Here is a 17,483-nt window from a genome sequence, read left to right as displayed (position 1 = left end):
GTTGTCCACCGTTAGTCTCTTTGTCGCCTGGAGTTGTCCACCGTTAGTCTCTATGTCACCTGGAGTTGTCCCCCGTTAGTCTCTATGTCACCTGGAGTTGTCCACCGTTAGACTCTTTGTCAACTGGAGTTGTCCACCGTTAGTCTCTTAGTCACCGGGAGTTGTCCACTGTTAGTCTCTTTGTCAACTGGAGTTGTCCCACCGTTTGTCTCTTTGTCATCTGGTGTTGTCCACGTTAGTCTCTTAGTCGCCTGGAGTTGTCCACTGTTAGTCTCTATGTCACCTGGAGTTGTCCACCGTTAGTCTCTATGTCACCTGGAGTTGTCCACCGTTAGTCTCTTTGTCAACTGGAGTTGTCCACCGTTAGTCTCTTTGTCAACTGGAGTTGTCCACCGTTAGTCTCTTTGTCAACTGGAGTTGTCCACCGTTAGTCTCTTTGTCAACTGGAGTTGTCCACCGTTAGTCTCTTTGTCAACTGGAGTTGTCCACCATCAGTCTCTTTGTCAACTGGAGTTGTCCACCGTTAGTCTCTTAGTCACCTGGAGTTGTCCACCGTTAGTCTCTTAGTCACCTGGAGTTGTCCACCGTTAGTCTCTTAGTCACCTGGAGTTGTCCCCCGTTAGTCCCTTTGTCATCTGGAGTTGTCCCCCGTTAGTCTCTTAGTCACCTGGAGTTGTCCCCCGTTAGTCTCTTTGTCATCTGGAGTTGTCCACCGTTAGTCTCTTAGTCCACCGTTAGTCTCTTAGTCCACCGTTAGTCTCTTAGTCCACCGTTAGTCTCTTAGTCACCTGGAGTTGTCCACCGTTAGTCTCTTAGTCCAATGTACCACTGCATTAACACAATGTACCACTGCATTAACGCAATGTACCACTACATTATTAACACAATGTACCACGACATTAACACAATGTACCACAACATTATTAACACAATGTACCATGACATTAACACAATGTACCACAACATTATTAACACAATGTACCACCGCATTATTAACATAATGTACCACTACATTATTAACACAATGTACCACTACATTATTAACACAATGTACCACTACATTATTAACACAATGTACCACTACATTAACACAATGTACCACTACATTAACATAATGTACCACTACATTAACACAATGTACCACTACATTAACACAATGTACCACTACATTACCATCGTGTACCACTACATTAACATAATGTACCACTACATTAACACAATGTACCACTACATTAACACAATGTACCACTACATTAACACAATGTTCTGGAAGAATATTGGATGTGTACCTTGTTTTTATGTTTATTCCATAATGTCAATAAATATATGAGTTTAAATGTTTTTGCATTTAGTGCTTTTTATTGTTTTATTGATTCGGCCCCTGTCGTTTTACTGTTACGGTGTCCTTGGTAACACGGACACACTCTCTCTCTCTCGTTCTCTGTCCTTTCTCTCTCTCTCTCTCTCTCTCTCTCGTTCTGTCCTTTCTCTCTCTCTCTCTCTCTCTCTCTCTCTCTCTGTCCTTCTCTCTCTCTCGCTCTGTCCTTCTCTCTTTCTATCGCGCGCTCTGTCCCTCTCTCTCTCTCTCTCTCTCTCCTATAGAAGGCTGAATAATATGATGTGTGTGCACTATACATTAATCTACATACTATAGAAGTGCTGTAGAATTATAGTATATAATATAATATTTATCTAGGTTAAATGCACTAATAATCTGCTCCTGTAACCTCACACACGGAAAAGTGTTTGTGACCTTTGACATGTGTCTGTTATTTGACCCTTAACGACCTTTCCTTTATGTTTGTGCTTCTTTTTCTTCCTTAGCACTTACAGAACCCCGCCAATTTCCAGACGGCAGCGACAGAGCTGCTGGACTGGTGCGGTGACCCCCGGGCCTTCCAACGACCCTTTGAGCAAAGCCTGATGGGATGTCTAACGGTAAGATATTAAACGCCAGCGCGGCTGCTGCTGCCCTCTCGTCCCTGTGTGTGTGTGTGTGTGTGTGTGCGTGCGAGCGTGCGTGTGTGTGTGAAAAGTGGCGCCCTCTCCTCTGCACGATAACACCTCAAGGTTCAAGGACAGAGGAGCAGAGTTTTAACAACTGCGGCATTAGAACTCATTGTAACTCCATAGGGAAAAGACAGAGAGGAGGGAGGAAGGAAAGCATTAGCAGAGGTGGGAAAATGTACCCAACTGTCATACTTGAGTAAAAGTAAAGATACCTTAATAGAAAATGACTCAAGTGAAAGTCCCCCAGTAAAATACTACTTGAGTAAAAATATTTATGTTACTAAAATATACGGGTCGGCAGTCGAGTGGTTAGAGTGTAGGGGCGGCAGGTAACCTAGTGGTTAGAGTGTAGGGTCGGCAGTCTAGTGGTTAGAGTGTAGGGACGGCAGGTAGCCTAGTGGTTAGAGTGTAGGGGTGGCAGGTAGCCTAGTGGTTAGAGTGTAGGGACGGCAGGTAGCCTAGTGGTTAGAGTGTAGGGACCGCAGGTAGCCTAGTGGTTAGAGTGTAGGGATGGCAGGTAGTCTAGTGGTTAGAGTGTAGGGGCAGCAGGTAGCCTAGTGGTTAGAGTGTAGGGGTGGCAGGTAGCCTAGTGGTTAGAGTGTAGGGACGGCAGGTAGCCTAGTGGTTAGAGTGTAGGGACGGCAGGTATCCTAGTGGTTAGAGTGTAGGGATGGCAGGTAGTCTAGTGGTTAGAGTGTAGGGGCAGCAGGTAGTCTAGTGGTTAGAGTGTAGGGACGGCAGGTAGCCTAGTGGTTAGAGTGTAGGGACGGCAGGTAGCCTAGTGGTTAGAGTGTAGGGACGGCAGGTAGCCTAGTGGTTAGAGTGTAGGGATGGCAGGTAGTCTAGTGGTTAGAGTGTAGGGACGGCAGGTAGTCTAGTGGTTAGAGTGTAGGGGCAGCAGGTAGTCTAGTGGTTAGAGTGTAGGGATGGTAGGTAGTCTAGTGGTTAGAGTGTAGGGGCAGCAGGTAGTCTAGTGGTTAGAGTGTAGGGGCAGCAGGTAGTCTAGTGGTTAGAGTGTAGGGGCAGCAGGTAGCCTAGTGGTTAGAGTGTAGGGGCAGCAGGTAGTCTAGTGGTTAGAGTGTAGGGGCAGCAGGTAGTCTAGTGGTTAGAGTGTAGGGACGGCAGGTAGCCTAGTGGTTAGAGTGTAGGGGCGGCAGGTAGCCTAGTGGTTAGAGTGTAGGGGCGGCAGGTAGTCTAGTGGTTAGAGTGTAGGGACGGCAGGTAGCCTAGTGGTTAGAGTGTAGGGATGGCAGGTAGTCTAGTGGTTAGAGTGTAGGGGCAGCAGGTAGTCTAGTGGTTAGAGCGTTGGTCTAGTAACTGAAAGGATTGAATCCCTGAGCTGACAAGGTAAAACATCTGTCGTTCTGCCCCTGGGAACTCACTGTTCCCCGGTAGGCTGTCATTGGAAATAATAATTTGTTCTTAACTCACCTGCCTAGTTAAATAAGGGTGAAATAAAAAATAAAAAGTATCAAGAGTAAAAATATAAATAATTAGACAATTCTTATATTACGCAAACCATTTAGGGATAACCAGGGATGTTCTCTTGAGAGAGATTTATAACATGTTCCTGTCCTGCTAAGCCTTCAAAATGGAACGAGTACTTTTGGCTGTCAGAAGAAATGTAAACAGTTATTTTAAGTTATTTTATATTAAGTACATTATTTTCTTTAGGAATGTAGTGAAGTAAAAGTGAAAGTTGTAAAAAAAAATGTCTATAGTAAAGTAAAGTACAGATAACCCCCAAAAAACAACTTAAGTACTGTAATACTTTAAGTAGTACTTACAAGTATTTTTACTGAAGTCCTTTACACCACTGGTCACTAGGATATGTTTCAAGCCTTATTCCCTTCATAGTGAAATACGATCAGGTCTGGTAGTGATATAAGGATTTAAAAGGGTGCCATTTTGGGTGCTTCCCTACTCTACCGTCTGATTTGATCTTCACCAATGTCAAAGGCCAAAGGTCATCAGTGGAAAGAAACAGCTACATTTCACTCTCAAAGTCTTTAAATTTAGTGATCTTTTTATATATATATATATATATATATATATATATATATATATATATATATATATATATATATGTGTGTGTTTATTTTTCTCCCCAAAATTAAATCTTGTCTCATCGCTGCAACTCCCCATCCAGCTGGGAGAGGTCATGGTCGAGTCATGCGTCCTCTGATACCGCGCTCCTTAACACGCCCTCTTAACCCGGAAGCCACACCAATCAGAGGCAGGTGTCGTTCGTTGTCTCTGATTGAGAATCATACTTAGGTAGCCTTTTCCCACCTGGGTTTCGTGGGTGTTTATTTCCTGTTTAGTGTTTGTCATTCACCTTACGGGACTGTTCATTTGTTGCTTATTGTTTTTGTTCAGTGTTCATTTTTCTTCATTAAATTATGGACACTTGTGTAAGTGTCCATAAAGAAGAGGAGGACGAGATCCTTTACAGTATGACTTAAAGATTGCTGTACACCAGCAGAAACCCATCCAACTTGAAGGAGCTGGAGCAGTTTTGCCTTGAAGAATGGGCTAGATGTGCCAAGCTTATAGAGACACACCCCAAGAGACTTGCAGCTGTAATTTCTGCAAAAGTTGGCGCTACAAAGTATTGACTTTGTGGGGGTGAATAGTTACGCACGCTCAAGTTTTCTGTTATTTTTTTTGTCTTATTTCTTGTTTGTTCCACAATAAAAAATATTTAGCATCTTCAAAATGGTAGGCATATTGTGTAAATCAAATGATACAACCCCCCCCCCCCCCCCAAAAAAAATAAACTATTTTAATTCCAGGTTGTGAGGCAACAAACTATGAATGCCAAGGAGGTGAATACTTTCACACTTTTGTGTACATGATATTTTCTGTACTTATGAAATTATTGTTTATTTATTTTGTAATACATTTGGCAAAATTATCTAAAAACGTTTTTTACGTTTTCAACAACATCTGCACCGAAATCTAACAAGAAGCTCCCACAATCTTCTTATCAAGTTCTTTCAACCAATCGTCAGGCATGTGTGTCGGTGCAGTACGTGTTGAGTGTCCTTCTCTATAAGCATGCTGAAAGTCTGTTAATTTGTTTACAGAAAAATTGCATTGTATTTGGTCCAACATTTTTTTTCCAACAGTTTGCTAAGAGCTGGCAGCAAGCTGATAGGTCTGCTGTTAGAACCAGTTAAGGCTGCTTTACCACTCTTGGGTGGCGGAATGACTTTGGCTTCCCTCCAGGCCTGAGAACAAAGACTTTCCTCTAGACTCAGATTAAAGATAGGAGTGGCTATAGAGTCAGCTACCATCCTCTGTAGCTATCAATGCCAAGAGGTTTGTCATTACTGATCGATAACAATAATTTCTCCACCTCTCTCACACAAATGTTATAAAATTCAAACGCACAATGCTTTTGTTTGTCATTATATGCATGATTACAATGGCTCACTGTTCGTTGTTGGAATTTCTAAGTTTGCCCACTTTGCCAATGAAGTAATGTATCATGACGCAAGATGAGACCCAGTAGTAGTAGTAGTAGATTTAACAGGTGACATCAAGAAGGGATCATAGCTTTCACCTGGATTCACCTGGTCTATCATGACACAAGGCGAGACCCAGATGCAAACACAGGAGGCAGATGGTTGGAGTCTTAGAATATTTATTAATCCAATAGGGATTAATCACCCCGAGAAGAGAGTGGTCGTGGACAGGCAAAAGGATCAAAACAAGTTCAGAGTCCAAAAGGTACCGAAGGACAGGCAGAATCAAGGTCAGGACAGGCAGAATCAAGGTCAGGGCAGGCAGACTCCTGGTCAGGGCAGGCAGACTCCAGGTCAAGGCAGGCAGGATGACCAGGCAGGATGATTAGGCAGGATGACCAGACAGGATGATTAGGCAGGATGATTAGGCAGGATGACCAGGCAGGATGACCAGGCAGGATGACCAGACAGGATGACCAGGCAGGATGACCAGGCAGGATGACCAGGCAGGATGACCAGACAGGATGACCAGACAGGATGATTAGGCAGGATGACCAGGCAGGATGACCAGACAGGATGACCAGACAGGATGACCAGACAGGATGATTAGGCAGGATGATTAGGCAGGATGATTAGGCAGGATGATTAGGCAGGATGACCAGACAGGATGACCATGCAGGATGACCAGGCAGGATGACCAGGCAGGATGACCAGGCAGGATGACCAGGCAGGATGACCAGACAGGATGATTAGGCAGGATGACCAGGCAGGATGACCAGACAGGATGACCAGACAGGATGACCAGACAGGATGATTAGGCAGGATGATTAGGCAGGATGATTAGGCAGGATGACCAGACAGGATGACCATGCAGGATGATCAGGCAGGCGGGAAAGTAGTCCAGAGACAGGCAGGGGTCAAAACCAGGTAAACTATCAAAAAGAAAATAGCAAAAGGAGTACTGAAAAAACACGCTGGTTGATTTGAACATACAAGACAAACTGTCACAGAGAGACAGGAAACACAGGGATAAATACACTGGGACAGAGAGACAGGAAACACAGGGATAAATAAACTGGTACAGAGAGACAGGAAACACAGGGATAAATACACTGGGACAGAGAGACAGGAAACACAGGGATAAATACACTGGTACAGAGAGACAGGAAACACAGGGATAAATACACTGGTACAGAGAGACAGGAAACACAGGGATAAATACACTGGTACAGAGAGACAGGAAACACAGGGATAAATACACTGGTACAGAGAGACAGGAAACACAGGGATAAATACACTGGGGAAAACAAGCGACACCTGGAGGGGGTGGAGACAATAACAGGGACAGGTGAAACAGATCAGGGCGTGACATAATCATGATCCACAATAGTATTGAAGACATCTTCAAAAAGACTAAATGCTAAATCAAGTTCAGTGATCGCTGAAATATACATTTGTCACCTTACTGTTGCAGTAAATATTCAGAATATCTGAGATAATCTTTGTCTGTACATTTGTTATTAGAAGTCTTATAACTATGCATTATTCCACACATTCATTTTTTTTGAAAATGTTAAATTTATACCCCAATTTTAGTGTATTTCAAGACAGTGTAAATAGTGGGTCAATTTGAGAATTTGTTGATTCATATTTTTTTTAATTGTATTTTATTTATACTTAATTTAACTAGGCAAGTCAGTTAAGAACAAATTCTTATTTACAATGATTGCCAAACCCGGACGACGCTGGGCCAATTGTGCGCCGCCCTATGTGACTCCCAATCACGGCCGGTTGTGATACAGCCTGTATTCAAACCAGGGTGTCTGTAGTCATGCCTCTAGCACTGAGATGCAGTGCCTTAGACCGCTGCGCCACTCTGGAGTGTATTGAGAATAGAAAAGAATAATTTGGTTACATAAACAGAGACCGTGTTTAAACCACAAAGCAACCAATGCTCTTACAGTAAGACGCTCTGAGCCTTCTTATCCATTTTTAAGAGTATTAGGAGCATTTGGCCATTTATTTAATTCAATCGTATCCTCTAACAGTTAGAGCAAATATGCAGAAGGTCTTCTCTTCTTTGCTTTGCCCATAAAAAATGTTTTTGTAATCTAGTGTACCTTGTCTAATGTGTGTAATGTACCCTTTGGCAAAGCCAGGGAAATGTTTACACTAGTTTGAAAAGATAATATATAGACACTGTGGGGGTTTGTCTACAAGCCTAAATCATCAAGGAAATCTGTAGCCTGAAATCCAGTCTGTTTGTGCTAACCTTCCACTCCTGGAACGATGTGTAATTTGACAAGAGTGGCAAGGAGTGGAATGATAGCTAAACAAACTGTTACCCAGGCTAAAGATATCCTACTGGAAACCAAAATGATTTAGGCTTGTAGACAAACCTCCACAGTGTCTATATATTACCTTTTTCAAACTAGTGTAAACATTTCCCTGGCTGAAGTCAAATAGTCAACGTACAAGTTGTCCAATTACACGTTCATTCTCCTCCTGTCAGTGCAGTAGATAGCTTGACATAGTTCCTAACCCTCAGATGAATGTTGTAGTATAACTTACGGAAAGCAGTGTACTAGTTGGTACACACCCCGTTGTCTTTAGAAGAACGTGTGGATGGACTGAACCAGACGTGTCACTCACTTGTCACCTTGGACCATCCTTTCTTCCTAACTGGGAGTGTAGTTTACATAATGCCTTTCATCCTAACTGGGAGTGTAGTTTACATAATGCCTTTCTTCCTAACTGGGAGTGTAGTTTACATAATGCCTTTCATCCTAACTGGGAGTGTAGTTTACATAATGCCTTTCTTCCTAACTGGGAGTGTAGTTTACATAATGCCTTTCTTCCTAACTGGGAGTGTAGTTTACATAATGCCTTTCTTCCTAACTGGGAGTGTAGTTTACATAATGCCTTTCTTCCTAACTGGGAGTGTAGTTTACATAATGCCTTTCCTCCTAACTGGGAGTGTAGTTTACATAATGCCTTTCATCCTAACTGGGAGTGTAGTTTACATAATGCCTTTCTTCCTAACTGGGAGTGTAGTTTACATAATGCCTTTCTTCCTAACTGGGAGTGTAGTTTACATAATGCCTTTCTTCCTAACTGGGAGTGTAGTTTACATAAAGCCTTTCTTCCTAACTGGGAGTGTAGTTTACATAATGCCTTTCTTCCTAACTGGGAGTGTAGTTTACATAATGCCTTTCTTCCTAACTGGGAGTGTAGTTTACATAATGCCTTTCTTCCTAACTGGGAGTGTAGTTTACATAATGCCTTTCTTCCTAACTGGGAGCGTAGTTTACATAATGCCTTTCTTTCTAACTGGGAGTGTAGTTTACATAATGCCTTTCATCCTAACTGGGAGTGTAGTTTACATAATGCCTTTCTTCCTAACTGGGAGTGTAGTTTACATAATGCCTTTCTTCCTAACTGGGAGTGTAGTTTACATAATGCCTTTCTTCCTAACTGGGAGTGTAGTTTACATAATGCCTTTCTTCCTAACCTTGAGTGTAGTTTACATAATGCCTTTCTTCCTAACTGGGAGTGTAGATTTTGAAAAAATTCAAAACAAAAATTGTACACCTCCACAAGTCCCGTTCATCCTTGGGAGCAATTTCAAAACGCCTGAATGTACCACTTTCAAATGTATAAACAATTGTACGCATGTATAAACGCCATGGGACCACGCAGCCGTCATACCGCTCAGGGAGGAGACGCGTTCTGTCTCCTAGAGATGAGCGTACTTTGGTGTGAGAAGTGCAAATCAATCCCAGAACAACAGCAAATGACCTTGAGAAGATGTATCTGTATCTATATCCACAGTAAAACGAGTCCTATATCGACATGACCTGAACGGCCGCTCAACAAGGAAGAAGCTACTGCTCCAAAACCGCCATAAAAAAGCCAGACTACTGTTTGCATCTGCACATAGACAGATCGTACTTTTTGGTGGAAATGTCCTCTGGTCTGATGAAACAAAAATAGAAGTGTTTGGCCATGATAACCAACGTTATGTTTGGAGGAAAAAGGGGGAGGCTTGGAAGCCAAAGACACCATCCCAAACGTGAAGCACGGGGGTGACAGCATCATGTTGTGGGGGTGCTTTGCTGCAGGAGGGACTGGTGCATCATGAGGAGGAAGATTACATGGATTTATTGAAGCAGCATCTCAAGACACCAGTCAGGAAGTAAAAGCTTTGTTGGAAATGGGTCTTCCGAATGGACAATGACTCCAAGCATACTTCCAAAGTTGTGGCAAAATGGCTTAAGGACAACAAAGTCAAGGTATTGGAGTGGCCATCACAAAGCCATGACCTCAAACCTATAGATAATCTGTGGGCAGAACTGAAAAAGCGTGTGCGAGCAAGGAGGCCTACAAACCTGACTCAGTTACACCAGCTCTGTCAGAAGGAATGGGCCAAAATTCACCCAACTTATTGTGGGAAGATTCTGGAAGTCTACCCGAAATGTTTGACCCAAGTTAAACAATTTTAAAGGCAATACTTCCAAATACTAATTTAGTGTATGTAATCTTCTGACCCACTGGGAATGTGATGAAAGAAATAAAAGCTGAAATAAATCATTCTCTCTACTATTATTATTACATTTTACATTCTTAAAATAAAGTGGTGATCCTAACTGACCTAAGACAGGGCATTTTTTACTCGCATTAAATGTCAGCAATTGTGAAAACCTGATCTTAAATGTATTTGGCTAAGGTGTGTGTAAATTTCCGACTGTAGAGTTTAGGATTATATTCAGGACATAAGAACCTAGCTTGAAGGTTTCCTTTCCTGCTGTTACCAGGGAGTATTCAGCTGGCTGTTGGTGTGATCAGTTTAATGAGCAGCAGGTGTCCTTTCCTCCCAGTGAACATCTCCAGGCTTTTCCAGAGCTCGAAGGGAAACTGTCATTTTAGTTAATAGGCAGTATTGCGAAGCAGAGTAGACTTGACGTGCATGCCAAATGGATCTCTATGTAGGTCCTGGTGGAGCGTAGGGCACAATGAAGGGAATAGAGTGCCATTTGGGATGCATTCTGAGTACTTGTCACTACCAAGAGAGCCTCACATAGCTCTTGATGTGGTCGAGAAATAACCATCTACTGCACCCTACTGTAGTCTACTGTACCCTAATGTTGTCTACTGCACCCTACTGTACCCTACTGCACCCTACTGTACCCTACTGCACCATAATAAACCCTACTGTACCCTAATGTTGTCTACTGCACCCTACTGTACCCTACTGCACCCTACTGTACCCTACTGCACCATAATAAACCCTACTGTACCCTAATGTAGTCTACTGCACCCTACTGTACCCTACTGCACCCTACTGTACCCTACTGTACCCTAATGTTGTCTACTGTAGTCTACTGTACCCTACTGTAGCCTTCGGCACCCTACTGTAGTCTACTGCACTCTACTGTGGTCTACTGTACCCTACTGTACCCTATTGTTGCCTACTGTACCCTACTGTAGTCTACTGCACACTACTGTACCCTACTGCACCCTACTGTAGTCTACTGTACCCTAATGTCATCTACTGTACCTTACTGTACCCTACTCCACCCTACTGTACCCTATTCCACCCTACTGCAGTCTACTGTACCCTACTGTAGTCTACTGTACCCTACTGCAGTCTACTGTACCCTACTGTACCCTACTGTAGTCTACTGTACCCTACTCCACCCTACTGCAGTCTACTGTACCCTACTGTACCCTACTGTAGTCTACTGTACCCTACTCCACCCTACTGCAGTCTAATGTACCCTACTGTAGTCTACTGTACCCTACTCCACCCCACTCCACCCTACTGCAGTCTACAGTACCCTACTGTAGTCTACTGTACCCTACTCCACCCTACTCCACCCTATTGCAGTCTACTGTACCCTACTGTAGTGAAATGTACCCTACTACACCCTGCTGTGCCCTACTCCACCCTACTCCACCCCGCTGTGCCCTACTCCACCCTACTCTACCCTCTTGTACCCTACTCCACCCTACTGTGCCCTACTCCACCCTACTGTACCCTACTCTACCCTCCTGTACCCTACTCAACCCTACTGTGCCCTACTCCACCCTACTGTACCCTCCTGTACCCTACTCCACCCTACTCTACCCTACTGTGCCCTACTCCACCTTACCATGCCCTACTCCACCCTACTCTACCCTCTTGTACCCTACTCTACCCTCCTGTACCCTACTTCACCTTACTGTCATCTACTGTACCCTGCTGTACCCTACCACACCCTACTGTAGTGTAGTGTACCCTACCGTAGTCTACTCAACCCTACTGTAGTCTACTGTACCCTACTGTAGTGTACTGTACCATAATGTAGTCTACTTTACCCTACTGTAGTCTACTGTACCCTACTGTAGTGAACTGTACCCTACTCCACCCCACTGTGCCCTACTCCACCCTACTCTACCCTCCTGTGCCCTACTCCACCCTACTCTACCCTCCTGTAGCCTATCCCACCCTACTGCAGTCTACTGTATCCTACTGTACCCTACCACACCCTACTGTAGTCTATTTATGTTACTCCACCTTACTCCACCTACTGTAGCCTACACTACCCTGCTGCAGTCTACTGTACCCTGCTGTAGTCTACTGTTCCCTACTGCACCCTACTGTAGTCTACTGTTCCCTACTGTAGTCTACTGTACCCTATTGTACTCTACTGTACCCTACTGTAGTCTACTGTACCCTACTGTAGTCTACTGTACTCTACTGTTCCCTACTGTACCCTACTGTAGTCTACTGTACTCTACTGTTCCCTACTGTACCCTACTGTAGTCTACTGTACCCTACTGTAGTCTACTGTACCCTACTGTTCCCTACTGTAGTATACTGTACCGTACTGTAGTCTACTGTACCCTACTGTAGTCTACTGTAGTCTACTGTACCCTACTGTACCCCACTGTAGTCTACTCTACCCTACTGTAGTTTACTGTACCATACTGTAGTCTACTGTACCCTACGGTACCCTACTGTAGTCTACTGTACCCTACTGTACCCCACTGTAGTCTACTGTACCCTACTGTAGTTTACTGTACCATACTGTAGTCTACTGTACCCTACTGTACCCTAATGTAGTCTACTGTGGTCGACTGCACCCTACTGTAGTCTACTGTACCCTACTGTTCCCTACTGTAGTATACTGTACCATACTGTAGTCTACTGTACCCTACTGTAGCCTACTGTGGTCGACTGCACCCTACTGTAGTCTACTGTACCCTACTGTTCCCTACTGTAGTATACTGTACCATACTGTAGTCTACTGTACCCTACTGTAGCCTACTGTAGTCTACTGTACCCTACTGTAGTTTACTGTACCATACTGTAGTCTACTGTACCCTACGGTACCCTACTGTAGTCTACTGTACACTACTGTACCCTACTGTACCTTACTGTAGTCTACTGTAGTCTACTGTACCCTACTGTACCCTACTGTAGTCCACTGTACCCTACTGTAGTCTACTATAGTCTACTGTACCCCACTGTAGTCTACTGTACCCTAATGTACCCTACTGTACCATACTGTACCATACTGTACCCTACTGTAGTCTACTGTACCATACTGTACCCTACTGTAGTCTACTGTACCCCACTCTACCCTACTGTAGTCTACTGTACCCTACTGTACCATACTGTACCCTACTGTAGTTTACTCTACCCTACTGTAGTCTACTCTACCATACTGTACCCTACTGTAGTCCACTGTACCCTAGTGTACCCTACTGTAGTCTACTCCACCCTACTGTAGTCTACTGTACCCTACTCTACCATACTGTACCCTACTGTAGTCCACTGTACCCTAGTGTACCCTACTGTAGTCTACTCCACCCTACTGCACCCTACTGTAGTCCACTGTACCCTACTGTACCCTACTGTAGTCTACTATACCCTACTGTACCCTACTGTACCCTACTCTACCATACTGTACCCTACTGTAGTCCACTGTACCCTAGTGTACCCTACTGTAGTCTACTCCACCCTACTGTAGTCTACTGTACCCTACTCTACCATACTGTACCCTACTGTAGTCCACTGTACCCTAGTGTACCCTACTGTAGTCTACTCCACCCTACTGCACCCTACTGTAGTCTACTCCACCCTACTGCACCCTACTGTAGTCCACTGTACCCTAGTGTACCCTACTGTAGTCTACTCCACCCTACTGTAGTCTACTGTACCCTACTCTACCATACTGTACCCTACTGTAGTCCACTGTACCCTAGTGTACCCTACTGTAGTCTACTCCACCCTACTGTATCCTACTGTAGTCTACTCCACCCTACTGCACCCTACTGTAGTCCACTGTACCCTACTGTAGTCTACTGTACCCTACTGTACCCTACTGTACCCTACTGTAGTCCACTGTACCCTACTGTAGTCTACTGTACCCTACTGTACCCTACTGTACCCTACTGTAGTCCACTGTAACCTACTGTAGTCTACTGTAGTCTACTCCACCCTACTGTACCCTACTATAGTCCACTGTACCATACTGTACCCTACTGTACCCTACTGTAGTCCACTGTACCCACCCAGTTTACAGTACTAACAGAGGTAGAGCGTGGAGGCACCAGTCAGTGGTTAGTTACACAGTAAGCTCTTTATTCACATCCTAAACACACTCATTAGCATATGTTTCCTTGAGGAGTTGCCTACTATTGGTGAGTACTATTAGACTGTATGTGTTTTCATTGCTTTTGGTGTTTTAATTTAATTGTTGCATTTTTTTTCTGTTTTTGAAAAGCGTGTTTTTCAAATAACAAGTAGCAGTAGTACGTAGATCTATACGTCTTGGTAAATGTGACTCCACGGGTCGATTGCTGCTAGCTATTCTAAGGAATAGAGGAAAGTACAATGTGTTATCAGATCAGCTCCTTATACTACTGTGTGATGAGATTCCTTCGTGATACAAAAACCGCCACAGTTCTGCTGACATCCCTCTACAATTAAGACTCTGAAATTACAACTATGTTTTCAACCATTTTTTTTTTAAAACATTTTCCTTGAATCCATGTTTAGATTTTAATTAGACAACGCACACTCATATATCTTCCTCATAATGGGACTATGTTTCTATAAATAAGGCAAAAGAAATGCATGTAGAAGCTATCATCTTTTCGGGTGTCAAGTCGAGGCTATACTTTAGAAAGATAACAACATGGTGCTGTAGCAGAGAGGAGAGGAATGGTGTTCTACTGAAATATCCTCAGGGTCTGTATTCAACTTTCCCCATGGAGAGGAGGACTAGAGAGGAGGACTAGAGAGGAGAGGACTGGTGTTCTACTGAAATATCCTCAGGGTCTGTATTCAACTTTCCCCATGGAGAGGAGGACTAGAGAGGAGGACTAGAGAGGAGGACTAGAGAGGAGAGGACTGGTGTTCTACTGAAATATCCTCTGGGTCTGTATTCAACTTTCCCCATGGAGAGGAGGACTAGAGAGGAGGACTAGAGAGGAGGACTAGAGAGGAGGACTAGAGAGGAGGAGGACAAGGGAGGAGGAGGACTACAGATGAGGATTAGAGAAAGAGGGATAGAAAGGAGGAGGACTAGAGTGGAGGACTAGAGAGGAGGACTAGAGAGGAGGACAAGAGAGGAGGACAAGAGAGGAGGACTAGAGAGGAGGACTAGAGAGGAGGAGGACAAGAGATGAGGACTAGAGAGGAGGAGGACAAGAGAGGAGGACTAGAGAGGAGGACTAGAGAGGAGGAGGACTAGAGAGAAGGAGGACAAGAGAGGAGGACTAGAGAGGAGGAGGACAAGAGTGGAGGACTAGAGAGGAGGAGGACAAGAGAGAAGGAGGACTAGAGAGGAGGAGGACAAGGGAGGAGGAGGACTAGAGATGAGGACTAGAGAAAGAGGGATAGAAAGGAGAGGAGGACTAGAGAGGAGGACTAGAGAGGAGGACTAGAGAGGAGGAGGACAAGAGAGGAGGACTGGAGAAGAGGAGGACTAGAGAGGAGAACTAGAGAGAGAGATAGAAAGAGATCTAGAGAGGAGGAGGACTAGAGACGAGGACTAGAGAAAGAGGGATAGAAAGGAGGAGGACTAGAGAAGAGGAGGACTAGAGAGGAGGACTAGAGAGGAGGAGGACAAGAGAGGAGGAGGACTAGAGATGAGGACTAGAGAAAGAGGGATAGAAAGGAGGAGGACTAGAGTGGAGGACTAGAGAGGAGGAGGACTAGAGAGGAGGACTAGAGAAAGCGGGATAGAAAGGAGGAGGACTAGAGAAGAGGAGGACTAGAGAGGAGGACTAGAGAGGAGGAGGACAAGAGAGGAGGAGGACTAGAGATGAGGACTAGAGAAAGAGGGATAGAAAGGAGGAGGACTAGAGTGGAGGACTAGAGAAGAGGAGGACTAGAGAGGAGAACTAGAGAGAGAGATAGATAGGAGAACTAGAGAGAGAGAGATAGAAAGGAGGACTAGAGAGGAGGAGGACTAGAGATGAGGACTAGAGAAAGAGGGATAGAAAGGAGGAGGACTAGAGTGTAGGACTAGAGAGGAGGAGGACTAGAGAGGAGGACTAGAGAAAGCGGGATAGAAAGGAGGAGGACTAGAGAAGAGGAGGACTAGAGAGGAGGACTAGAGAGAGAGAGGGATAGAAAGGAGGAGGATGAGAGAGGAGGAGGACTAGAGAGGAGGAGGACTAGAGAGGAGGACTAGAGAGGAGGAGGACAAGAGAGGAGGAGTACTAGAGATGAGGACTAGAGAAAGAGGGATAGAAAGGAGGAGGACTAGAGTAGAGGACTAGAGAATAGGAGGACTAGAGAGGAGAACTAGAGAGAGAGATAGAAAGGAGAACTAGAGAGAGAGAGAGATAGAAAGGAGGACTAGAGAGGAGGAGGACTAGAGAGGAGGACTAGAGAAAGAGGGATAGAAAGGAGGAGGACTAGAGTGGAGGACTAGAGAGGAGGACTAGAGAGAGAGGGATAGAAAGGAGGAGGACTAGAGAGGAGGACTAGAGAGGAGGAGGATTAGAGAGGAGGACTAGACAGGAGGAGGACAAGAGAGGAGGAGGACTAGAGATGAGGACTAGAGAAAGAGGGATAGAAAGGAGGAGGACTAGAGTGGAAGACTAGAGAAGAGGAGGACTAGAGAGGAGAACTAGAGAGAGAGATAGAAAGGAGAACTAGAGAGAGAGAGAGATAGAAAGGAGGACTAGAGAGGAGGAGGACTAGAGAGAGAGAGGGATAGAAAGGAGGAGGACTAGAGAGGAGAAGGACTAGAGAGGAGGACTAGAGAGGAGGAGGACAAGAGAGGAGGAGGACTAGAGATGAGGACTAGAGAAAGAGGGATAGAAAGGAGGAGGACTAGAGTGGAGGACTAGAGAAGAGGATGGCTAGAGAGGAGAACTAGAGAGAGAGAGATATAAAGGAGGACTATAGAGGAGGAGGACTAGAGTAGAGGACTAGAGAATAGGAGGACTAGAGAGGAGAACTAGAGAGAGAGATAGAAAGGAGAACTAGAGAGAGAGAGAGATAGAAAGGAGGACTAGAGAGGAGGAGGACTAGAGAGGAGGACTAGAGAAAGAGGGATAGAAAGGAGGAGGACTAGAGTGGAGGACTAGAGAGGAGGACTAGAGAGAGAGGGATAGAAAGGAGGAGGACTAGAGAGGAGGACTAGAGAGGAGGAGGACTAGAGAGGAGGACTAGACAGGAGGAGGACAAGAGAGGAGGAGGACTAGAGAAAGAGGGATAGAAAGGAGGAGGACTAGAGTGGAAGACTAGAGAAGAGGAGGACTAGAGAGGAGAACTAGAGAGAGAGATAGAAAGGAGAACTAGAGAGAGAGAGAGATAGAAAGGAGGACTAGAGAGGAGGAGGACTAGAGAGGAGGACTAGAGAGAGAGAGAGGGATAGAAAGGAGGAGGACTAGAGAGGAGAAGGACTAGAGAGGAGGACTAGAGAGGAGGAGGACAAGAGAGGAGGAGGACTAGAGATGAGGACTAGGGAAAGAGGGATAGAAAGGAGGAGGACTAGA

At 44.7% G+C, this 17,483-nt stretch overlaps 1 protein-coding gene across 1 annotated transcript in view; it reads left to right on the top strand.

Moving 5' to 3' along the window:
• The window catches only part of LOC135505269 (zinc finger MIZ domain-containing protein 1-like), a 341,310-nt gene that overhangs the window by 212,493 nt on the left and 111,334 nt on the right, over nucleotides 1-17,483 (top strand). The window contains exon 4 of the mRNA XM_064924479.1: nucleotides 1,825-1,938. Within this exon, the coding sequence (XP_064780551.1) occupies nucleotides 1,825-1,938 (114 nt within the window). The remainder of the gene's footprint in view (nucleotides 1-1,824; nucleotides 1,939-17,483) is intronic.

The sequence above is a fragment of the Oncorhynchus masou genome, chromosome 18, assembly GCF_036934945.1.
Source record: "Oncorhynchus masou masou isolate Uvic2021 chromosome 18, UVic_Omas_1.1, whole genome shotgun sequence".
Classification (NCBI taxonomy): domain Eukaryota; kingdom Metazoa; phylum Chordata; class Actinopteri; order Salmoniformes; family Salmonidae; genus Oncorhynchus; species Oncorhynchus masou.
Note: the sequence above shows the minus strand (reverse complement) of the source record. Positions and strands in the feature narration are given on the sequence as shown.